Below are 26,757 nucleotides of genomic sequence, written 5' to 3'. Positions count from 1 at the left end.
GGGAGGTTAGACGAAGGGCAGTGGAGAGATGGGGAGGGGGAATGCGGAAAAGAGGAAAAGTAAAATGATGGTGTGATGGAGAAATGAGGGCTGTGTAATGCTGAAATGGGATCAGAGAATGGACTGGAGGGGAGAGGACAATGACTTACTAAGGTTGAGGCCAGGATGTTATTGGAACATAGGAGATATTACAGGGAAATTTCCCACCTGCGCAATTCAGAAAAACTGGTATTGGTGGGAAGGATCCATATGGCACAGGCTGTGAGGCAGTCATTGAAATAAAGTATGTCCTGTTTGGCAGCATGCTCAGGAACAGGGTGGCCCATTTGTTTGTTGGCCACAGTTTATTCGGTGGTCATTCATGTGGACAGACAGCTTGCTGGTTGTCATGCCCCAATAGAATACAAGACAGTGGTTGCACCTTAGCTTGTAGACTGCTTGACTTGTTTCACAGGTAGCCCTGCCTTTGATGGGATAGGTGATATTTGTGATAGGACTGGAGGTAGGTGGTGGTGGGAGGATGCATAGGACAGGTCTTACACCTATGTCTATTACAGGGGTATGAGCCATGAGGTTAAGGGGTTAGAAGAAAGGGTTGTGTAGGGATGGATGAGTATATTGTGTAGGTTTGGTAGATGGTGGAATACCACGGTGATGGATGAATATATTCTGTAGGTTTGGTGGATGGCAGAATACCCATGGTATTCTGGCCAAATTGCTCTTAAACAGTGCTTAAAGCATCAGTGTACGCCTGGTCTGCGATAGTACCATGCAAAACAACATGGGCTTCAAGCCCCCTCCGTGAAAAACACGACCACACCATATCACCACTGCCTCCGAATTTTACTGTTGGCACTACACGTGCTGTGCTATCAGATGATGTTCACTGGGTATTCACCATACCCACACCCTGCCATTAGATTGCCACATTGTGTACTGTGATTTGTTACTCCACAAAATGTTTTTCCACTATTCAGTCGTCGAATGTTTACACTCCTTACATCAAGCAGGGCATTGTTTGGTATTTACTGGTGTGATGTGTGGCTTATGAGCAGCCGCTTGACCATGCAATCCAAGTTTTCTCACCTCCTGCCTAATTATCACAGTACTTACAGTTGATCCTGATGCAGTTTGGTATTCCTGTGTGATTATATGGATAGGTGTCTGCCTATTATACATTACAAATCTCTTCTACTATCGGAGGTATCTGTCAGTCAACAGATGATGTTGGCCTGTACACTTTTGTGCTGTAAGTGTCCCTTCACATTTCCACTTCACTATCGCATTGGAAACAGTGGAACTAGGGATGTTTAGGAGTTTTGAAATCTTGTGTACAGATGTACGACACTAGTGACACCCAATCGTCTGACCACGTTCAAAGTCTGTGAGTTCTGCGGAGTGCCCCATTCTGCTCTCTGATGATGTATAATGTTTACTGAAGTTGCTGATAAGGAGTATGTGGCAGTAGATGGCACCACAATGCACCTAATATGAAAAATGTATGTTTTTGGGGATATCTCTATACTTTTGATCAGATAGTGTGCTGCCTTACCCTCTTTCCACCTCAGTGCTGTATGCTCCCCAACAGCACATCACTGTCTGCCACCACTATGCTACTATCCCTCTCCCTCACTACCCCAGCCTCCTCCTTACCCCCCACCCAGTTGCCGCTCACTTCATGATGCACAGGCGCTGCTGCTTGCAGTGTGGTCTCAGTTGGCTGAGACTCCAGTCATGTGTGTAGGAGTTATGTTGGTACGAGTGTGTATGTGTGTGTTTGTTGTCTAATTTTGATAAAGGCCTCACTGGCTGAAAGCTATATTTGTGACAGTCTTTTTGTTTCTCCTATATGCGACTCAGCATCTCTGCTATATGGTGCACAGCAACTGCTCTTTTCACCATATTGTTCCATTCTGTCCTGGATTTTCCATTGTTTGATCTTTTAATCTTTTTATTTTCAATTTTTATATTACACTGCAAATAAACTGAAATAATGTCCAGTGTATTAGTGTACTGTATTTATTAATATTTCATAAAAGACTAGAAAAAGAGAGGCAGAGGAACATTTGAGAGTGCAAATAAATTTACAAGAACGGATTGTACTTAGTGTCCACAAGGACTTTGTATATAACTTTGGCTTGTAATTAAAGTGTAGAGAACTTATTCAGTTCCATTGTGACCAATTTCTACAGGAAGAGAACAGAAGTCAGACCTTGTACAATGTCTGAAATGAAGAGTTTCATCGACCTTCTTATATACACTTCAGTATTCAAATTGATTAACTAAGACACATGTTCTCTCTTTTGTATTGATGGGACTGTCCATGCTATTTTCCGTATCACTATATCATCAGCAATATTTGCTGTAATTCTCAACTGCCTGAGATTTGACAACCATGATGACGTGGAGTTACGTAAGGTTTCTGATCCAGCAGCTGCTATAACAAACATTCTACATAAATTCAACGAATATTTGCAGCAATCCTATATTTTTGGGGTTAATGCTACAGTTGATGAAATGCTAATTGGTTTCAGAGGACACTGTAAATTCAAAATGTATATTCCATCTAAACCGATGAAGTATGGCCTGAAGCTTCAATGCCTAGCCGACTCCAGGACTAACTACATCTTCAACACCTATTTCTACTGTGGAAAAGGTACTGATGGAGGAGGACTTTCCCCAGACGAGAGGAAATACGCCATTATCACTCAGGCTGTCCTCAGATTGTGCAAGCCAATAGCACATGCTAACCGAAACAACACTGCTGATAATTGGTATGTGTCAATCGAACTTGCAGATGTGCTACAGAAAAATGATTTGACCGCAGTGGGAACAATGCGGAAGAACCGAAAGGAAATTCCTGCAATTTTCTTGCCTTCCTGTAGACGTGAAGTTGGAACAACGCTGTATGGATTTACCAAACACATCACGCTCATTTTGCATGTACCTAAGAAAGGAAGAGCAGTAATTCTTGTATCAACAATGCATCACTTCATAGATGATGACATGGAAATTAAAAAAACCTGTAATAATAGCCCACTATAACAACACAAAGGGTGCTGTTGATACTGTAGACGAAAAGTGTGCCAAATACAGGGTGATTCAAAAAGAATACCACAACTTTAGGAATTTAAAACTCTGCAACGACAAAAGGCAGAGCTAAGCACTATCTGTCGGCGAATTAAGGGAGCTATAAAGTTTCATTTAGTTGTACATTTGTTCGCTTGAGGCGCTGTTGACTAGGCGTCAGCGTCAGTTGATGCTAAGATGGCGACCGCGCAACAGTATCTGGAGATGTTAGAGAATTGGCTGTTCCCTCAGCTCGAACAAGAAGCACAACAATTCATATTTCAGCAGGATGGAGCGCCACCACATTGGCACTTATCTGTCCGTAACTACCTGAATGTGAACTACCCGAGGCGATGGATCGGCCGCCAGGCAGCCCGTGACAGAGCACTTCATCACTGGCCTCCAAGAAGCCCTGATCTTACCCCCTGCGATTTTTTCATATGGGGGTATGTTAAGGATATGGTGTTTCGGCCACCTCTCACAGCCACCATTGATGATTTGAAACGAGAAATAACAGCAGCTATCCAAACTGTTACGCCTGATATGCTACAGAGAGTGTGGAACGAGTTGGAGTATCGGGTTGATATTGCTCGAGTGTCTGGAGGGGGCCATATTAAACATCTCTGAACTTGTTTTTGAGTGAAAAAAAAACCTTTTTAAATGATGTATAACACAAGGTTATATTATATTTCTTTCATTAAATACACATTTTTAAAGTTGTGGTATTCTTTTTGAATCACCCTGCATTGTTAAAGTCGCTGCTCACAACGTTGGACCATGGCCGTGGTTTTTCATATTCTTGACATGAGTGTTGTCAGTGCATATATTGTTCATCAGTCATTCAAGGAAAGAACTGTGCTGACCAGGTTGAACTTCATGAAAGCTCTAGTGAAAGAACTGATCAAACATTCACTGCACGAAAGGATAGTGAATAAATGCCTCCCACGAGAATTGAGATTTTCTATCGTTAGAGTTCTAGGAACCGAAGTACATCTTCATGAAGAGCTGGAAAAGGAGGACAAACTACCTAGGGATGGAAAGAAGCCATGTTGCATTTGTCCACCAAAAAAGAGGAGAAAGACAAGTTACTTGTGTCACAAGTGCAAGGTCCCAATTTGTTTGGAATGCTCTTGTAAGGTGTGTCCGCAGTGCATGTAAGGTGGTGCGTAATGTGGGCACTTTCAGTAGTGCAGATTATTTCTGTTTCATTTGCTGTCAAGAATACTCATTAAATTTAACACTGGTGGTACTTGCTCAACATTAACCTGCAACAACCAAGTTTCAAGTAAAGAACTACACTTAGATATTTGGATATTTGTCCATCACTGTTAATTTCAATGAGAATTTAGAGTGCAATATGAGTAGGTCTTTTTCACAGCACCGAAACAATATTTTGTTCATAAGTTACCATTTATGTATAATTGAAGAATAAATATGTAGTACTAAATTAAAAAAGTAGCACTAGATTGGTGATTTTTACGTATTTTTCGCACCTTCTGAATGCAGTCCACGGGACTGCATGACTGTAGTTGCGAGAGAAGTACTCACGACTGTGATTAGGGGTTAAGAGCATCTGCTCCAGGGCGAAAGGTACTCCAGTGAATAGCAGAAGGACTTGTGGCAAAAAAGCTAGAGCCTAAGACCCTGAGGTATGCACTGGATATACAGTACGGTGGTTAGACTTAGAATCTCCTATGGGGCCATAGTGTCATGGGAGAAGGTAGAACAGCAGGTTGCAGCTAAGAGCTGGCCAGAGTGGCCGCGCGGTTGTAGGCGCTACAATCTGGAACCGCGCGACCACTACGGTCGCAGGTTCGAATCCTGCCTCGGGCATGGATGTGTGTGATGTTCTTAGGTTAGTTAGGTTTAAGTAGTTCTAAGTTCTACGAGACTGATGACTTCAGCAGTTAAGTCCCATAGTGCTCAGAGCCATTTGAACCATTTGCAGCTAAGAAGCTTCCTAAGGTGCAGAGACTGGCCTGCTTCACAATAACAGGCAGAATTAGTAGCACGCCAACTGCTGGGATTGGGGCCATGCTGGACATGCCTCCATTACACCTTTGGGTGTGAGTTTAATCTCTTGGCTGTTCAAGCCAAGGATTACAGAGCTTCTTTTAAAACACGGCTTTGGCATCATTAACTTGCCATGTTTTTGCTTATCGACCTTGGCCCAGTATTCTATGTGCTGTCTTCTAAGCCAGTTCTGTAGTTCTAGTTTGATCATAGCCTTGGTGATTGTCAGGACAGGTTCCGGTCCAATGAATGGAGTCTCTGCCCCCAATTTGTCGGCTTGTTCATTGCCACTGATCCCTGAGTGGCCAAGGACCAACATTGGTTTTACCCAATTGCTTCCCCCTAGCTCCACCAGAGCCCTGTGACATTCTGCAATAATTTTAGATCTTGTTGCAGGAGTTGCTAATGATTTAAGGTCTGTCTGGCTGTCTGAATAGATGCAGATGCTACAATCCTTCCAGCACCTATGTATTTTTTCCTCCACACACACACACACACACACACACACACACACATACACACATACACACTGATTGCAGTAATTTCAGCTTGGAATACCGAAGCCAGTTGTCCTGGAGAGATGATGCCCTCCAGTCTTCGCTGAATTCCATATACCACGGCCCCAGCACCTTGGTCTGATTTCGACCAATCAGTGAACCAGACAATGTCCCCAGTATGGCGTCAAACTGTTTTTTCTTACTGTTCCCAACTTCAAATTATTATATTGTAAAGCTTGTTGAAGCAGTTGGGAGTTATTATATAGTCGGCCGGCAGTTCCCCAGCCATTCCTATATTTGCCTCACTCACTATATTAGTGTGTGGGTCTGGATGCCTCAATGAGATCCAGTTTTTACCAGTTTTGAGTCTGTATACACCAGCTGCTTCCCAAAGGCTTAGTGGAGGCATGTCCAGCATGGCTTCCACCCCAGTGGTTGGTGTGCTACTAATTCTGCCTCTTGTGGTGAAGCAGGCCAGGCTCAGCACCTTAGCAAGCTTCTTAGCTGCAACCTGCTGTTCTACCTTCTTCCAGGTCACTACGGCCTTATAGGAGATCTTAAGTCTAACCACTGTGCTGTATATCCAGTGCATACCTCAGGGTCTTAGGCCATAGTTTTTTGCCAAAAGTCCTTTTGGTACTCACTAGAGTACCTTTCACCCTGGAGCAGATGCTCTTAATGTGAGGGGTCCATATTAGTTTCTCATCTAAGGGTACCCTCTAGATTTTTCACTATCTCCTTCACAGATTGAGTTTCATCAAAAAGCTTTAGATTCCAACTTCAGTGTTGGATATGCTTCTTCATGATTGGTACCACAACAGTCTTCATAGGATTAACCCTTAGGTTCTATTTAATGCACTGGTCTTGTGCAATGTTCAGTGCACCTTGTGCCATATTCCTAACTGTGTCAGTAAATTTGCCAAGTATTACTATGACAAGGTCATCTGTGTATCCTTCACAAAATTATTGCCTGGAATCTTGTTTTTCAATGAGTTTGTTCACCACTAGATTCCACAATGAAGTGGACAAAACTCCTCCTTGTGGAGAATCTCTAATGGTGTTAATTACCATCTTTTCATTCATCACAGTGGCTTCTACCCCCCTCCTACTAAGCATGGCCATAGTCCATCTACATATAGTGGTCACTAGGTCATGCATCTCTGCTGCCCTAACCATGGAATGAAATGTTGTCTTACAAAAAGTTCCCTCAATGTCCAGGAAGATGGAGTGGGCTCTTTCTTGAAAGCAAAGGGCTTTCTCCACCCTCACAACAAATCGACAGAAAGCTCTCTCTGATGATTTACCTGGTTGATGTGTGTGTTGGTTTGAATATAGATGAGCCATAGTTGGCCTCCTCTCCCCAACCTGTTCATTAACCAGACTGATTGATCTCATATCCTTGGGCCTGGTGTGATCAGTTTTCCCTGGCTATAGAATAAAGACAACTGTCACTGCCCTCCAGGCATTGGGAATGACTCCCGCTGCTAGGCTAACCCTGAATAACCTGCACAGCGCTCTTACAAGATTCTCTCCTGCTTGTTTCAAGAGAGCTGGAAAGATGCCATCGGGGCCAGGTGACTGGACCAGTTAGAATGTTCCCGCTGCCCATTGGATTTTTACTGAAATCGACACACGCCTTGGCCGGTCGCAGTCCTCTCTTTGAGTGGCTGAAAACCATTGTCTTTCAGGGGTTGCATTCTGGCCTATGTTATCCGCCAGAGCATATTGAGGAAAATGAATTTTGAGGAGCAGTTCCAGTGTCTCACATGCTGTTTTTGTATTTTCCCCATCCTCCTTCCTCAACGTACCTTCTGGATTAGTTCGTACCCTAGTGAGGAGTTTGTGAAGCCTGGCTTGAATTAAGCACCTCCCCATGCTTGTCACTTTAAAACCTTATGAAATATTCTAAGATAAATATTACATTAAATATTGGTGAAAACATAATAAACTGCCATCATGAAACTGTTAAAATAAGTAAACACAAAGGAATATTTCTATACAAACAAATGCGTCTTATCAGGTTGGATCATAATTTCCTGCTTATTTACATGGTGCTTTATGCTACTATGTAGCACATACGAAGTTTGAATTACAACCAATTGAACTGAACATATCTTGATCACACTGCATAATAGTTAATGTTTCAAAAATGTGCCAACACATACTGACCAAGGATAAAGGTAAGGATGTAGTGTAAAATATAATGTCTTTTGGTGTATGGAATTGTGGAGTATATTTAGCTCTCATCAAATTAATTGAGTAGTTTTAGTCAAATTTTAGATACCCTGGATACAGTTGAGTTCCAGATAAACTGTACAGTTTGATGTGTGGTTTGTGCTTGTGGCAGTTTTGGCTTACCAGTAGTAAAATTCAGCGTTATTGTAATCAGTGTTTATAAAAATTAATTAATGAAAAACTATACAGTACTATATTTAACTCCTGAAGTTCAGATGCACAGTTTGATATAATACCGTTGAATTCTGTTTCAGTGTTTTTCTATATAATACTTGTGAATAATGTTCTATAGCCGGAAAATGACAAATTAGCAGTTGGCTATGCATCTGATTTTTTGAGAGATCAGTCAGCAGAGTTAGAATATTTGATATGTTGAATCCTTTGCTTATTGCTGTTCCTCACTTACTTTGGCTGCATTCATCTTTTGTTTGTCAATGGGTTGATGAGTATGCTTAAATGTGTGTCAAATTCGACTTGTCATCATAGCATTGACCTTGGAACTGTCCTAAACTTCCTCAAAGATACTATTGCAAAAGTTGTATGAATGTGAATTTAAATACTGCCTCACAGTTGTCGGCTTTCTCTCACAGGGAAGTATTCCCAATGGATAGCGGGTTAATGGTATTTCTCTTGGCTTGGGAGGAACATAGTTCACCAGAGAAAAATATTAAATGTATACCTGTTTGTGTTTCAATGTTAAATGACAAATGTTCAGTGTCAATCAATCCTGTACATTTGATGATACTCACATTAATATCCCACTTGTAGTATTTGAAAGTTTGAACGCATAATAAATTTCAAGTTACCCTAATTATTTGTTCAAATTAATTTCCAGTGGTACTTACAGAGACTTGATACCATTTATTACAGATTATAAAACTCATTTCTTTGTTCAAAAAAGTGCCTTCAAAGTTGAGGTGTGTTATACTCAAATTTAATATAACAAGTCCAGTGTTGGCGTCAAAATTCCTGGTTGCCTTAAAATTTGCCACATATTCAATGCTGCAGGAAATCTATTTTATCTAGCAACATTGGATTCAAGTGCACCAATGCAACGAACATGAGTTAATGGGATTCACAAGCTTGCTAACAGTGTCTCCCTCATGCCCCACAATCACAAACCAAGAGCACTGTCTAGCCTGTGATGTGTCATTGCAGTCTACAGTGCCAGCAAACTTGAATTGAAAGTTATTTGTGTTATTGGTAACAGAAGAATATTTTCTTTAGTAGCTAGCTTCACAGTGGAAAAAATAAAAGGTACTCATATGATGCAGGCTATAAATAGAAAGTAAAAGCATATGCAGAACAATGTGGAAACACAGCAGCTGAGCAGCATTCCAGTCCTCCAGCAACAGAAAAAAAAATTGCCATTGGCAGGCTAGTAAAGAAGACAGAAAAACATGAGGAAGGCCAAATGTGCAAATAGGGGACTGAATACAAAATGGCGAAAACTAGAAGATGCTGTATTGAAATGGATTCAAGCACACCATCCAAATGGTATTCGAATTACTACAAAAATGTCTCGAATACATGCTTGTAAGCTAGTGCTACAGTGGAACTTAACAGATACTAAGGGTGAAAATGTTTGGTGCTACTGGTTTATAAAGTGTCATGGACATAGCATGTGAACCAAGACCAAATCATCTCATAAAATTCCACAAGAGTATGAAGAGAGTATTACCTTTCCATCACATTATTATACAACATAGAAAGAAAACCAGTGTGGAACTAAGTTAAATAGTGCATAAAGACTTGATTGCCAAGTAACAAAATTGTTGCCATGAAAAGTGCTAAAATGGTAACTATTAAAACAGGTGAACATGAAAAAATGCACTACACTGTTGTTCTTTCGTGTTGTGTTGATGGCACTAAACTTAATCCAGTGATCATTTTCAAGTGCTAAAAAACGTCAAAACCTTGTGGAATACTGGCAGGTGTTCTTCACGTTTGTGACAAGGGTTGGATGGATGAGGCTGGTATGTAATTGTGGATTAACAGAAGCAAAGGAAAGTCACTTCGTTGAAGATGAGTTCTCTTCTTGTGCTAGATCACTTCAGTAGTCATTTCTAAAATTCTGTGAAAGAGAAATGGAGACAGTTAAATACAGAGCTTACTGTTATTGCAGGAGGACTTACTTCACAATTGCAACTTCTTGAAGTCTTGACAAATACACTACACTGAAAAGCCAAATAAGCTGGTACACCTGTGTAATATGATGTAGAGCCCCAGTGAGCATGCAGAAGTCCTGCAACACAACATGGCATGTACTCAGTTAATGTTTGAAGTACTGCAGGGGAAGAATTGACACCAAGAATCTTGCAGGGCTGACCATAAATCAGAAAGAGTATGAGGGACTGGAGATCTTTTCTGAAGAGCATGTCATGAGACATCCCAGTTTTGCTCAGTAATGTTAATGCCAGGGGAATTTGGTGGCCAGCAGAAGTGTTTCTCAGCAGAGTGTTCATGGAGCCACTCTGTAGCAATTCTACTGGTATTGCCCAAGTCTGTCAGATTGCACAATAGACATGAATGGCTGCAGGTGATTAGACAGGATACTTATGTACGTGTGACCTGTCAGTCATATCCAAATGTATCAGGTGTCCCATATCACTCCAGCACATGCCCTACACCATTACAGAGCCTCCACCACCTTGAACAATTCCCTACTGACAAGAAGGGTCCATAGATTCACGAGGCTATCTCCATACCTTTACACATCCATCTGCTCAAGACAATTTGAAATGACTCATCTGACCAGGCGACATGTTTCCAGTCTCAACAGTCCAATGCTGGTGTTGACAGGCCAAATTGAGTTGTAATGCTTTGTGTCGTGCAGTAATCAAGAGTGCACGAGTGGGCTTTTGGCTCCAAAAGCCCATATCAGTAATGTTTTGTTGAATGGTTTGCATGCTGATACTTTTTGATGGCCCAGTATTCAAACCTGCAGCAATTTGTGCAAGGATTGCACATCCATCATGTTGAATGATTCTCTTCATATCTTGGTGGTCCCGTTCTTGCAGTATCTTTCTCTGGCCACAGCAATGTCAAAAATTTTATATTTTAATGGATTCCTGATATTCACTGTACACTCATTAAATCGCCATACTGGAGTATCCCCACTTCATTGTTATCTCAGAAATGCTGTCCCATCACTCATGCACTGGCTATAACATCACATTCAGACTCAATTAAATCTTAATTACCTGCCATTGTTGAAGCAGTAACTGATAAAACAGCTATGCCAGACACTTCTTGATTTATATAGGCATTGCAGACCGCAGTATCATATCCTGCTTGTTGACATACCTCTATCTTTGAATACACATGCGTATACCAGTTTCCATGGCATTTCAGTGTATTTAAATTGTAAAGGGAAGAGGATTGGAACAATGGATGATGGATTAAGCCCAACATGAATTCAAACAAAGGGAGTTCTAAAATGATCTACAAACAAACAAGTGTCAGTCAGTAAAGCAGTTGCGATGTAGGGTGAGACATAAATAATGCTCATAATGGTAGTGAAGACCATCTTATATATAGAGGACAATGATGCTGAGGAAAGTTGAGATAATGAATGTCAGTGATCTTACAAGGTCATTTTGGTTTTATAAACTAAGAAATTTTTAGGCTGACTTTGCAATCTAATAAAAAAATGGTAAAAATGTACTTTCCTTAAAAATTGCTTGAAAATTAAGGTGCACATTACAGTCTGTAAAATATGGTAGTTGTTTTCTTTGAATACATTTTGATTTGATCTGATGAGCTCACATCAATGTACTTAAGAATTGTTGCTGCTGTCCAGATGGTCATCAGACTGCATATAGTGATCTGCAGAACAAAACAGTATTTGTACTCTGCCACTGTTCTTTACTATCTCCTTCTTTCATCTCACCATGGGTCTTAATACAATCCTATTACAGTAGCACTCAAAAATGTTTTATAGAAAGCATTAGTTACAATTACATAAACATAAGTGTGTAATACAAAAAACTGCCATTGGATAATTGAAGGATATGAAATTGTAATCTATTTATTACAAGTCTGCATATCTATTTGCATGAGATATAAGAGACAATTGTCAGAGCATGTGTTTTCATAAGTGCTGATGTGATAAGAAATACCACTCCATCCATGGTAAGAAGATCGCAGCACTGGATTGATACCAATGGTCATCACTTCGAACACCTTCTGCAAATGGATGTTCAAGCCACCTTTTTGACCTTCATTGACCTTCAAAGACATTAGTGTTAAACATCATCGGATTCATCTCCATAGCTGCTACCAGAAAATAAGTATCAAACTGTAGCATCCCATTTAAAAAGCAAAGTTGACCTTTATATCTCTGAAGCAACAATCAACCAATTTCATACTGTGGCTCCTGTTGTACCATGCAACTTTTGTCCCACAAACCTCTCAACTTCTGTCATACTTTCAGAGTTACTCTTGGTGGCAATAGTTAGTGACTCACCCTGTATACTCCACACCATCAGAAAAAAAATGTTAAATTTATTTTTGTGACTCCATAAAACCCTAAATCCGTCTTTGGCATTCCAAGTTCAGGGTTTCCTTGGAAAGTATATCCTGTCCCTAGTTTTTGAATTTATGAGCTGGTTTATTTCATTTATCATGTAAATCGCCTGTTACTAAGTGACTTTTTATGGTAGACGTGTGTGAGCTCAGTCCATTATGTTGCTTCAGATCATCCCTGATTTGTTGAGGTGTTTCTCTTGGAGCTACAGCTGATTGCCTACAAATCATTCTGTCCTTAGCACAAACCATTTCAGATGAGAATAGCTCAAGGTTGTACCAAGACCTTCTCATCTGAAATATGTAGAAATAGGCCATTATCAGCCAACGTTCTACTTAGACTATATTACACTTCCAAATACAGCATTTTCTTTCACTGCACTCATTTTATTACATATTCTTTTCATTTATTTTTCTTTGACATGTGCATTATATAAATTATATTCTCATCAACTAGGTAGTAACAAATTATATGGAACCACTTTAAGAGCAGTTCTAGACGCTTCAGTCTGGAACCTCACGACTCCTACAGTCGCAGGTTCAAATCCTGCCTTGGACATGAATTTGTTGAATGTCCTTAGGTTGTTTAGGTTTAAGTAGTTCTAGGGGACTGATGACCTCAGATGTTAAGTTTCATAGTGCTCAGAGCCATTTGAACCATTTTAACAATTGTTAAGCATTGCATTTGCTGTAACCTAAGAGAAAACTTTATATATTATTTTCTTCATATTATTTTTTTAAAAAAGCATAGCAACTGTATACCAATAAGATTGTAACAATGAGAAGTCTTTGCTGTTAGAGTCATAAGCATCTGACCCACCTTAAATTTCAAGGTGGTGGGTTACTCTGTACTGTTAATGAAATAAAATAAATCAATCAATCAATGTCTTTCACCCTCGCTCTTCATCAAGGATGATCGGACCTTAGCTTATTGGTTACTGTTACTTGCTGTTCATGCCATTGACTTTGCACACTTGTTAGTTGTTGCAATATGCCATACTCTGTAGCAGTGCTAGACTGGTACCTCCCAGTCTTGAAGACATGCCAAACAGTTTGTTTCACATCAAGCAAGTGTTCCATTTTGTTATACTTCTAGTTCTTTACAAGTAAACAATCACCGAGTGAATACCTGAGTTATAGTGGTTAATGAATACCATACCATCAAGACAAGTTACATACTTTTGAGCTAAAAGAATATATACTTACATTGTTGTATGATTTTGCTCATTTATTAGATATGTAACCACAGCAGCATGAAGCGCTTGATGGAGTGACACTTACTCTTCTGTGACTGCATGCAAGCAGTACTGACAGCATAACAATGCAACTGAAAAATACTTCTGAGCACTGCTGTAGCCTAACAAGACACTCCAAATACTGTTATCTGCGTATTTGCAGAGACTTTTTGACCTCCTTGCTGTAGTTCATTTGCAGTACATACAGCACCACCACTATGCTGTACTGCGAAGGTATTACAAATGAGAAACAATTTTTTTTGTTCTGCTCAGTTACAGACCATTTCTTTATGCTACTCCTTCATCTGTACACGTATTTCTCTCCATTCACCTGATGTCTAGTTTCTATCTTGTCTTTTTGGAACTATTTTGTTGTGGAGAATTTATCAACTCAATTCTGTTTCTGTATTTGGTTTGGTTTTCAATTTCTTGCTTATTTATACAAGTGTCTTGTAGGTCTTTGTGCACTTCTGTAAGCCAATGAGTTTTTTAATAAAAAAGAGTCAGTGCTGCTGCACAGTTTTTCTTTTCAGTATGCTAAGACTCATTACCCTTCTTTGCCAAATTTTGGCCTCAGTTATTTTCCTACATATTTATGTATACTTGTCTATTGTTTCTGAATTTAAATGTTTGTACTGGTGTTCTGTTTCCTAATATCTTTTCTTTTTTCATAATTTTCACTATCATTTGTTAAATCTGAAATCAGTGTTTATGATGCAGATGTGTATTCTGGCCAAATGACTGCCTTGCAAGTCAGAGGTTCTGCAATTTTGGAGAATGAATTTTTACTATGAACATCTTCTGTTTACTGTAATGCAAAGTCCATCTTTCATAGCCTTCCTCTTGTGGCTCCATTTTCTCCAACATTTGGCTATATGACTTATCATAGATCCTTAAATTTGTCTTCCCCTGATACTCTCAAACTCAGTATTTGAGTGGGATTTTGCAGTATTGCTGTTCCCCATTACTGCTTCTTATGGAGATGAGTAGTCATGCTTTTCCTACTGTTTTTCTTACTCTCTGTTTTGTACCTTCTCTACACCATCAGTATTGCTAAATTATCTACAAAAGTATAACAGACAATTTTGACATCAATTTTCTAACCAAGTAGTATTCAACTTCTGGTATTATGTTCTGACAAGTGCTCCATCTGTTCAATGTTCATTTTTCTAGTATGGTCTGAAAGAAGAATGGAGTTAGTCCATTGCCATGGCTAAAGTCTGTTCTTATATCAAATGAGGCTGAAGTTCTTTTAAAAGGACTCATGTTGTATTCTGCATGTCAGATTTTTTTATGAATTTTGAATAAAAGCAGTTTTGCTTTATAGTCAAATGCCTTCTAAAATTTTACAAATGTATTCCAATAGTATTTTGCCACTTTAGTCCTTCATCAATCTGCCCATCACAGGACCTTCCTGTCCTAAGCCATCCCTGATATGTCTTGTATTTTAGAATTTCTGCTATTGTTTTCTCCTTGAACTTTTCATGGAATTTCTTTGAATCTTCTGTGAACATGATTATCAGTTATTCTAGGCCAGGAACCACTATTATTAATCAGTCGTAATGGTCAATTTCAACAGGTATCTATATCTGACTATTAAATTTATCAAGTTCTTGGAATTGTGCTTTGTTATTGGCACATAAACTATGTGATACTCTCAAATCATATTAGTGTTGATTGCATATCCTTTTAGTGGTTCATGGTGTGGGTTCCTGTAGTCATGTCCTAGTTCATGAACCATGGGCAACGTATCAGTGGCCAAGTAAGTAGTCCCGACAGTCGGGATACCAGTTACTTTGGAATAAGGCTGGGCATCTCGGACATATTCTGAGTCATGGTCACTTTTGTGCTCATACGGCAAAGACTACCAAATCCACCGGTTAGTCCCTCAACCGTTAGGGGTAAAACTCAATGGGACTTAGGGCAAGTAAGGCTAGCAACCTGCTTCCCTGGTACTTTAAATATGATGCTGGCAACAATCAGAGCAAAATGCCTCGGACCTTAGGAGGTGACGGAGTCCCACCTCTAACTGACAAACCAGGGACTCCTAAGATACGACTTGGCAGACAAATGGTAATGAGATGGGGAGCTATTAATACCAATGGGGGCTACTCTGGGAAGAAAGTAGAGCTGGCAGAGGCTGCAAGTAAGATGGGGCTGGATGTTTTAGCTGTTAGTGACATTCGGGTAAGGGGTGAGAAAGAAGAGGAAGTGGGAGAATACAAGGTCTACCTGTCAGGAGTCAAAGCAGGAATATCACAGTGGGGTGTAGGGCTTTACATCAGGAAAGAAATGGAACCCAGCGTAGTTGCAGTAAGGTATGTAAATGAACGACTGATGTGGATAGATTTGACAGTGTCTAGCAAGAAAATTAGGATTGTGTCAGTATATTCGCATTGTGAAGGGACAGATCAAGATAAGATGGATAGTTTTTATGAGGCACTCAGTGATGTAGTTGTTAGAGTAAAGGACAAGGACAGTGTTCTGCTCATGGGTGATTTTAATGCCAGGATTGCAAATCAAACAGAAGGGTATGAAAAGGTTATGGGAAAATTTGGAGAGGATATGGAGGCCAACAGGAACGGGAAACAACTCTTGAATTTCTGTGCCAGTATGGGCTTAGTAATCACAAACTCTTTTTTTAAACATAAGAATATTCACCGGTATACTTGGGAAGGCAGGGGAACCAGATATGTCATTGACTATATAATAACAGATCAGGAATTCAGGAAGGCTGTGAGGGACACACGTGTATTCAGGGGATTCTTTGATGACACTGATCATTATTAAATCTGCAGTGAAATTGGGATTGTGAGGCCGAAAGTGCAGGAGGTCAGGTCCATATGTAGGAGGATAAGAGTGGAGAAACTTCAGGATAAGGAAATCAGGCACAAGTACATAACAGCGATCTCAGAAAGGTACCAGTTAGTTGAATGTAGTCAATTACAGTCATTGGAAAAGGAATGGACAAGGTACAGGGACACAGTACTAGAAGTGGCTAAAGAGTGTCTTGGAACAGTAGTGTGTAAAAGTAGGATGAAGCAAACAGCTTGGTGGAATGACACAGTCAAGGCAGCCTGTAAAAGGAAAAAGAAGGCGTATCAAAAATGGCTACATACTAGAACTCAGGTAGACAGAGAAAATTATGTTGAAGAAAGAAACAAAGCCAAACAGATAATTGCAGCATCCAAGAAGAAATCTTGGGAAGACTTTGGAAACAGGTTGGAGACTATGGGTCAGGCTGCTGGAAAACCATTCTGGAGTGTAATTAGGAGTCTTCGAAAGGGAGGTAAGAAGGAAATGACAAGTATTTTGGACAGGTCAGGAAAACTGCTGGTGAATCCTGTGGGTGCCTTGGGCAGATGGAGGGAATATTTTGAAGAGTTGCTCAATGTAGGTGAAAATACGATCAGCAATGTTTCAGATTTCGAAGTAGAATGGGATAGGAATGATGATGGAAATAGGATCACGTTTGAGGAAGTGGAGAAAATGGTCAATAGATTGCAGTGCAATAAAGCAGCTGGGGTGGATGAAATTAAGTCGGAACTCATCAAATACAGTGGAATGTCAGGTCTTAAATGGCTACACAGGATAATTGAAATGGCCTGGGGGTCGGGACAGGTTCCATCAGACTGGACAAAAGCAGTAATCACACCAATCTTTAAACATGGAAACAGAAAAGATTGTAACAACTACAGAGGTTTCTCTTTAATCAGCGTTGTGGGTAAAATCTTCTCAGGTATTGTTGAAAGGAAAGTGCGAGTATTAGTTGAGGACCAATTGGATGAAAATCAGTGTGGGTTTAGGCCTCTTAGAGGTTGTCAGGACCAGATCTTTAGCTTACAGCAAATAATGGAGAAGTGTTATGAGTGGAACAGAGAATTGTATCTATGCTTTATAGATCTAGAAAAGGCATATGACCGGGTTCCAAGGAGGAAGTTATTGTCTGTTCTATGAGATTATGGAATAGGAGGCAAACTTTTGCAAACAATTAAAGGTCTTTACATGGATAGTCAGGCAGCAGTTAGAGTTGACGGTAAATTGAGTTCATGGTTCAGAGTAGTTTCAGGGGTAAGACAAGGCTGCAACCTGTCTCCACTGTTGTTCATATTATTTATGGATCATATGTTGAAAACAATAGGCTGGCTGGGTGAGATTAAGATATGTGAACACAAAATAAGCAGTCTTGCATATGCGGATGACTTAGTTGTGATGGCAGATTCGATTGCAAATTTGCAAAGTAATATTTCAGAGCTAGATCAGAAATGTAAGGACTATGGTATGAAGATTAGCATCTCCGAAACTAAAGTAATATCAGTGGGAAAGAAATATAAACGAATTGAGTGCCAAATAGGAGGAACAAAGTTAGAACAGGTGGACGGTTTCAAGTACTTAGGATGCATATTCTCACAGGATGGCAACATAGTGAAAGAACTGGAAGCGAGGTGTAGCAAAGCTAATGCAGTGAGCGCTCAGCTACGATCTACTCTCTTCTGCAAGAAGGAAGTCAGTACCAAGACTAAGTTATCTGTGCACCGTTCAATCTTTCGACCAACTTTGTTGTATGGGAGAGAAAGCTGGGTGGATTCAGGTTACCTTATCAACAAGGTTGAGGTTATGGATATGAAAGTAGATAGGATGATTGCAGGTACTAGTAGATGGGAACAATGGCAGGAGGGTGTCCACAATGAGGAAATCAAAGAAAAACTGGGAATGAACTCTATAGATATAGCAGTCAGGGCGAACAGGCTTAGATGGTGGGGTCATGTTACACGCATGGGAGAAGCAAGGTTACCCAAGAGACTCATGGGTTCAGCAGTAGAGGATAGGAGGAGTCGGGGCAGACCAAGGAGAAGGTACCTGGATTCGGTTAAGAATGATTTTGAAGTAATAGGTTTAACATCAGAAGAGGCACCAGTGTTAGCACTGAACAAGGGATCATGGAGGAATTTTATAAGGGGGCTATGCTCCAGACTGAACGCTGAAAGGCATAATCAGTCTTAAATGATGATGATGAGTGATATATATGTGGGATGGAGGGGATGGTTATCTGCCAACAATTTAGCTAACTGCCTTTTTCCTACCATTTGTCCTTTTTTCTTTCATCCACAGTCAGGCAGACATTTATAAATGAAAACATTTTCTCCCTGGACTGTTATGGTACATATTTATTCAAAATTCATTTGGCAGCTGTACGATTCTCAAGTGGTAAGTCAGTGAGATGTCTGAAACCTTTATAATTCCTTTTGAGGTAGTACTTTCCTTGTGTTAACTGTGTTTGCAAATTCCATAGTCAATACAAGACTGGAGTCTTCATAATCTGTATGTCCAGACAATGTTAGTACTTAATGTACCAATTTCTGTCAGTCATATCGTACTGCACATCTTTATATCCACTCCCCAATGACTAGGCATGACATGTAATAACTTCGACATAGTTCATAGTAAGCTGTCGCCTGAGAATTGCTTAAGTCAAAATTCCAGTTTTGAATACATTTAATTAATAGCAGTTTAGGTAGAAAGTGTTCTCATCTCCATTCTGTACCAATCTGAGGATAAAAAAATAATAAAATTCTTATGTTTTCCTCTGGAACTTCAACAGATGCTTCTCAACATAGTTCTCAGGACTGTTTTGCTTTCTGCATTGTTCTTGTTAACATGATTTATTGATGAATGTGCATCAATTATTGTGTACCTCTCATCTAAATATTGGATTATTGCAGGGAGTGAGTCTTTCTGGAGGTAATGGAAAAATTTGGTACTGATTGCAACATAGATTTGATGTTTATGAATGCAGAGCCTAGTTCTGGGATAGTTTTGCGAATTTCTTCCCTGTATTCTCTGGAAAAATCTACAGTTCTCTGAATGTGGTATTTCTTCATCTGTGAATGTGCTGTTTGTAATACCAATTTTGTTATACATTTATAGTGTCTGAAAATATTTTGAGTTTGCCAATATTTATTAATGTTTGTATATTTAATGGTCCAGGTCTGTATGCAGTTCTGGGTGTGAACTTAAGGTTGGGTTTAGAAGTCGCTCCTCACCTCTGCAAGTTCATCTGGGCTGCCCAGAGCACAAAGGCCCAAATGTGTCATTTATGATAATCAATTCTTCTGTCAGTGAATGGCAGTTTTCATAATAAAAAAACGTGAATGAAAATTTTACACAAGACGGAAGTGCATGACAGGTTAAAAATGTGAAGTGTCTAGTAGGAAGTATGGCTACAACCAAATTACTAGCTTGTGTAGTTATTTACAGTACTGAAGACAAATTGAGAAAATGGAAAGTGAATTCTGACTAATATTCTGTTTCATTAACTGCAACAGTTTATCATGTCCTCTTTAATGATATTTTCAAGCTTCACTTACAGCATTTGGTGGACCAATCACATGTTGGTGGGTGTTAATATAAATCTATTTATTTACTGTCCCATCAGTTGTAAATCACTGGCCATTTCTTGAAATGTTTCAGGTGGAAGCCTCAACAAGATATGCATCTGATAGTGCAAGGTAAGTTTTCATAATTCACTGCAGAACTTTTTGAGAAATATTAATTTTTATTTATTGTGAGAGTACTTCAGAAATAAAATGCACTACTTTAATTATTCAGTATTACCAATAAGCACCAACATTACAAGGCAGTATGGTCAGTAATGCTGTTCTGTACAACAACCATTATGTGACTGTTCCTAGATAAATAGAGCACATGTCTAATATCTGTACAGGAAGACAAAAGTTCAGGTGGTACATCAGCAGCTGTGTTGTGCTTAATCCAGAACATCACTTGAAAATCACTGACATTCAACAAATTCATCTTGATGGCCACAAGCTAATGTCATACTGCAGTAGAACAAGAAAGGGTGAGTGGCTATAAATCAAAAGATTGGAGCTGATTCCCAGCCTTTCAGATCAATGAATATAATGTTGGACAACTCTTTCAATGCTGTGCCACAGTGGTGCTCAGGAAACACACAAGCTTGTTGTGGTGACAGTTTACGGGCCATGATCAAGAAGAATTGTGAGTAGCTGGTGCCAGTTTCAGTAAGGTTGTGAAGACTTGACTGGTAAATCCCCATTCTCTTTGTTCCTCCATCATCCTGGTGTGTTCCTGAAGGCTGGCTCATTCATTAGACACATTACAGGTGACAAGGTAATACATAATTCCTAGCTCTGGGTCAACAGTAGGGTTCACACATACCCTCTGATACAGGCCAGGCCCAGAGAGGGGTGACTGTTACTTTCCCAAATGCCAGTTGGTCCCTCTGTCAGGAGTTCGGGAGGTGTGAACAGTCATTTACGGTGTGTGAATCCCCCTCTGAGGGGGCACCCAGTTGGAAGGAGCATGCCATTGGAGATGTTGGCAATCATGGGGATTTTTTGCAGTGGCTCAATCAACGTCTTAGAGTGTGTCTACTAAATGAGGCTAAAGATTTCAAGTCCATACCAGCTGTACATCAGTTCCTCATGGTATCACGTACCGGAGGTGGTCAGTCCTTTGCTACGGTTAATGCTTGCATTATTCTGAAAGGTGTTGTTGCAGTTGCAGGCCCTGTGAAATTCTTATGTCATTTATGTAATACAACTTTGCTTCTGAAGATGTATTGTGATTTTCAGGCCCTACAACTGCTTACAGCATCACTCCTCCAGAGTTATCCTGTTTGTGTTGAGGACCATCATTCACTGAATTGTTCACATGGTGTTCTTTACATTCTGATGTTAGATGGCCTCACTGAGGGAGAAATCCACACTTCCCTCTAATCATAGCATCACTGTGGCCCATTGAGTAATGAAAAAGATGGATGCAATCTTAAAGCCCACATGCACTCTTATTCTACCATTTGCTGAAGTAGTGTTTGCCTCAAAGATTAAGGCAGACTATGAAGTCATCTTGGTCCAACCATACATTACAAACAAAATGAGTTCAACATTATAATAAAACACATATCCTGTCAAAACATGGCCAAATGTGTTACTCTTGACAGAGATGCTCATGAGGGCAGCTGTTTGCCTCCTCTCTGCTGTATCAGTTGTAATCCCATGAATGTCCCATGTGTCTTAATGAGTGAGCCATCCAGGAGATCTGAGTGAAGGACATCAAACTCCACCTTGTCACTCACAGTTGTTTGCTAGTCAAGATCCTTGCATTTTACCATCTGGCATTTACAGTATCATTTTTGCTATGCCATGAATAATGGAGAATATACCCACCCAGACTTGCAACTTCAAGTTCGGTATTGCAGTAGTGAAATCACTCAGGTTGCAGTAGCATCTCCTTCTCCTCCTCCTGCAGCTGCACAACAAGCCATCAAATCCGTGCCCCTGATGACGAAATCACCTGCTACACAACTATCAGGCTGGAAGGACAAAAGCAGTACTGCCGCAAATACTTTCTACAGCTAAAAACGTAGTCTTCATCTGCCAACTAGAAAGTTCTAAGAAATCAAACAAAAACGAACGGTTTTCTCCTTCCCTGACTTAGAGATCCCCTTCAGTGCTCTTGGCACATATACCCTCACCCAGCTGACCTCCATTTTGCTGGTGCCTACTGCATACCAATTTTCTGCCATGGAATTCACAGGCTGACCCAAGGAGAATGACAAAATGTTTGTAGATCTCAGGAACAGGATTCTCCAGCCTCTGCCTCTGTAGCAGTGAATTTTTGAAGGCTGGTACTCAGCAACCGCAAGGTGACTAACCTTCATTTGTTCCCTCCTCCCCAATCCCCATTATGACTCTTCTCCAATGGAACATTTGTGGTACTAGATCCAACAAGGAGGAATTACAGCTGCTCTTGGAATTGCAGTGTTCGCTTGTTTTCTGCTTCCAAGAAAAAAATTGTCCTCACAACCCCTTTGACCTCTCATATTTCGTTCTGGGACTCTGTGACCTTTCCCCCAAGGACTGCATTTCACCTCATGGAGCCATGCTGGTCATCCATCTTACTGAACACTCGTTGGGTAGCTGTTGCAGTCTGCTTTTTCCTCCTTCATTTCACATTTTCTCTTTGTAACATCTACACCCCTCTGTTATTTTCTGTTACCAAGTCACACTTACTCCAGCTCATTGGTCAGCTTCTTCACTCCTTTTTGCTACTTGGTGACTTCAGTTCCCACCATCCGCTTTGAGGCTCCCGGAGAACCTGTCCAAGAGGTTACCTCTTAGCTGACCTTCTGAATCATCCCTCTTAGCACTGGAGCACCCATGTTTCTTTCAGATTCCATTCACATTTATTACCATTTAGTCCTCTCGTTCTGCACTGTCCAGCTCACCCGTCATCTTGAATGGCCCACTCCCTCTGACACATACTCAAGTGATCACTTTCTGTGTGCTATCCATTTTCAGACTTCTACCCCACCTGAGTGCAAACCCAGTTGGCAGGTTTCTGAGGCCGACTGGAGGCTTTAGTCCTCCCTCACGACCTTCACATAGCTGTGATGACCAAGTAAAGCATCTTCCGAACGTTATCCTTCTGTTGCAGACTGTTCCATACCGTGCACTTCAAGTTTACTGTAGCATGTCCTGGTCCCTGGTGGACTGAGATGTGCAGAAATGTGATTCGTTTGTGGAGATGTGCTCTCCACATTTTGAACCATCATCCTTATACATCTGTTTATATGGTTTGGCTTTGTTGGACACATTTATCTGAGTATCATTGTCTATGCTATCCCCATTAACCATATTATGGATTCTCCCACCAGCCATCTGACCTCCCTTTTTGTCAAGGATTTTACGATCTGTTGCAGTTCTACATCAACTTTTCTCCTTGAGCAGCGTCTTCAGCGTCGTTCCTATCGTCTTTTCTCATGAAGCTTGTGCAGTGCCTTTCACTTTCCACTGCCAAAACCTTTTGTATGAATATTTCTCGGTGAAATGAGTTTCTTACACCATCCTACATCTTGCGCCTTTTGTTCTTCCATTCGCTGAAACTAGAAAATTCCTGGGGCTCATGTCTGATACGAAACTTCCTTGGTTCTCCCATGTATTCTTACTAGGCTCTACATAGTACCTAGTTCCTCAGTGTGTAACATCTCCTAGGTGGTACTTCCAGGTGAGTTGATGAGACCACCCTGCTCCGTTTTCTTTATCCCATGTCCATTCATAACTAGACTGTGGATGTTTAGTTTATTCCTCTGCACCTTTGTCCATCATATGGTGTCTTAACACACTCCACCACCACGGAATATGTTTCGCCACTGGTGGCTTTTTCACTAGCCCAGTTGAGTGTCTGTGTAGAAGATGCTGAACTACTAGTCATACTGGCATGATGTCCTCCTCAGTGGATAGGCATGTTGTATCTCTCTCATGTGTGGCCACTCATCCTATTCCCTCATATTTGAAGACTCCCTTGCCTGCCAGTATGGGACATGCCATTCTTCTGTTACCTCCCGGAGTTCACTTTTGGCTTTTGCTTCGGCAGCCTAACTTAACGTTACCTGCCACATTCGTGATGGTTGTGAACCCTTCGCCACCTTGGCTTCATGTAGCACCCCATGTTCATTGTGGACTTTATTTTCTTCACTTTTATAAGCAGGACCCATTGTAGGAAAAAATGGATAAATAGTATGGACTAACCTGTCATCAAGGTACAAAATTCGTTGTAATATTATGCTCTACGCGAATTGTACTTACTGACAGTATGGCCACCAGTTGATAACTCAAAAATTTTATCAGTATTATACACCATCACTTGACCCTTTGAGAAATGTAGTAGCCATCCTATTGAATATTTGTGACTGAAGTCCGCAATGTGTTTCATTTTTATCTCTGATTTAAATATATTAACGTTTACATGTACCTCAAATCCTTCAACTAAACGTTTCAATTGTACATGTGAATTGACAATGTCGCAAGAGCCAGGAGGTATTGCCACAACTTCCCCATTCCCTAGACGCAATTTATTATTAATTCAGTGACGTTAGCTATGCTTTTGTGTGTTTCCAGACGAGTTGATTCTGTACATCACTACTCCCTGCTCATCTATTGGAGGAAAGTAGTTTGCTTTCAATTTAGACCAATTAGCATTAGAGTGTACGTAATTACATTGCAGCCTCGAATGATGTGGAGACTTGCATACTGCTTGTTTTTATGCAATTTTCTGGAAAAATACCATGCAGAAATATCCTCAGAGGTATGAACTGAAGTTATGGTAGTGTCGAACATTGTACAACAGCTGGTTCCTATTGGTAAAATGACAACACAATCTTTCATGTTGCCTTAAATCACAAAGCGCTACATACCCTGAACAACATCTAAATTGACAGTTCCACGTTTCTTGGGTTTCCACACTGTCTCAGGCCATGTATCCTACATAAACACGCTGTAAAATATCGCAATTTTAAATTTTCTGATGAGTTTAAGCGGATCTATGTTTTTAATCCTTCTTTCCAGTACCACTGCTGTGGGATTTTTCTTAAATGTACAACCCAAGTTCTTTCCTGTATTGTAAATATAAACCTTTACCCATAGCGATGGCCTTCATGGTCATATTATGCCTTTTAGCTGCTTGTAATTACTTTTCGCATTTTTGGACGTTCTGTACTGCTTAAAATATATCAGGTCTCCTAGCTAACGAAACCAGTGGCTGACAGCCCAGCAAATGGAGGTATCATAAACAGAATTGGTCCACCAGATCTCTTTGGTATTGGTAGCAACCTATGCCTTTTAACACATCGTTTCCTTCCTTCTTCCTGCCTCTAGGCTCCTTTTGCCACTGTCACGAATTTTTTAAACATCACATAGGTTTTTCTTCTTGTTTAGTATGCAGTGAGCTGCATTCAGTATTTGCTTGAAGGTTAGTCCATTACCCAGTTTAAGTTCGAACAAACATTGCCTTATCAACCACATATGCAGACATAGGTTGTCATACATGAATATCCATCTTTTGACATACCTGCGCGACCTCATCAATGAATATTTGGTCTGCAATATGGTGATCTTTGTTTGTAGTGTAGGCGATCGTGTGCTCTTTGCGTACATTGTTCAAAGCATCAAAGCCCTTATCACCATAAGCTAGGTGCTATTTCAATTTTGTTCCAAATCCGCAGAAATTGTATCTAGAGATACAAACTTCTGATTGCAGCTTCTCGAGAATACCACCTCCAACTATGTTGATAAGTTTCCTAGCACTCATATCACACTACTGCATGGTTTGAGCTTTCCTTTTCGTATTACATAGCAAAATGCGAGTGTTCACCCAGCTGTAGTGCTTTGATGAGAAACTAAGCCATTTCATCAATGCCCTGTTCCCTCAACATCTTATGACCTGCTGTATGAGGAACATATTGGGTTCGAAGCGTTCCCATAATTCGTTTGTAACATCAATAGGTTTGTTCTTAATTCTGTGGTGAATAATGCGATTATACTTGCAATGATTTGTGGTTGTATGTTCAGACATTTGCACGTACGTTGAAGATTAAATTGCTTCCACATTCGGTTTCTAATTATCCAGTTCAACCATTTGGCAATACTAGTTTCCAAATGAGAGAATGTTGAACAGTGATTTATCCCACATCGTTCCAATTCTGCTTTGAAATGCCTATCGTAAAATTCACTTCCATCATATGCCTCAAGTCTGTTGGGCAGTTGATTTAGTCCTGTGTGCAACAATTATTCAGAAACCTCTGCGCCTGTGACCATGTGTGCCTGTGACTGTGAGAATGTAGTTGAAACCATTATTTGATTGTAAATAGTCCTATGTATCTAAGAGATCAGCCTGCCATGCATAATCCATTCCTCGTATTATCAGATATATTCTGCATGCAGGTCTGTAAAGCTCGTGAACAACTCTCTCCACAATTACTCGACGATGCGTATTTTTCCAAGCTCAGGTAAGATTGATAACATTTTGTTCATGTAATCTGCATTCTCTTGCCTAACTGAAGCTGTAAACAGTCGTAATCGAGCTATGATTTCATTTAGTTACCATAATTTATATACTTCAGAGGCAGATTGTTTAGTCTCTCTTGCTGAACTTCGACTTTTACCTACACTATGTGGAGCTGCTGCTGTAGTTACAGTCCTGTATTTGTCGCTCTATGAGACATCCATTCATCCTTTCGGGGTTTTACATGCGTTATTGCACCACATGTTTTTATAGTTTCAGTGTATATTTTTAACATTCGCCATTTTCAAAATTATTAACTGTAACAGCCTAGGCAATCTTCCAAATTCCTTGTTAACAAT

The 26,757-nt window shown here is 40.2% G+C and overlaps 1 protein-coding gene across 4 annotated transcripts in view; it reads left to right on the top strand.

Annotated features, from left to right (window-relative positions):
- LOC124770950 overlaps positions 1-26,757 on the top strand; it is a 96,811-nt gene that overhangs the window by 39,573 nt on the left and 30,481 nt on the right. For 2 of the 4 annotated variants that reach the window (XM_047249251.1, XM_047249248.1), the window contains 2 exons: positions 20,048-20,085; positions 26,338-26,402. In XM_047249251.1, the coding sequence (XP_047105207.1) occupies positions 20,048-20,085; positions 26,338-26,402 (103 nt within the window). Of the gene's footprint in view, positions 1-20,047; positions 20,086-20,300; positions 20,405-26,337; positions 26,403-26,757 lie in introns of those variants that run through there. The other 2 variants (XM_047249249.1, XM_047249250.1) reach the window with 2 other exon arrangements.

Source organism: Schistocerca piceifrons, unplaced genomic scaffold (assembly GCF_021461385.2).
Source record: "Schistocerca piceifrons isolate TAMUIC-IGC-003096 unplaced genomic scaffold, iqSchPice1.1 HiC_scaffold_846, whole genome shotgun sequence".
NCBI classification, from domain to species: Eukaryota; Metazoa; Arthropoda; class Insecta; order Orthoptera; family Acrididae; genus Schistocerca; species Schistocerca piceifrons.
The sequence above is the reverse complement of the archived record's forward strand: the minus strand, read 5'-3'. Positions and strand labels throughout refer to the sequence as shown.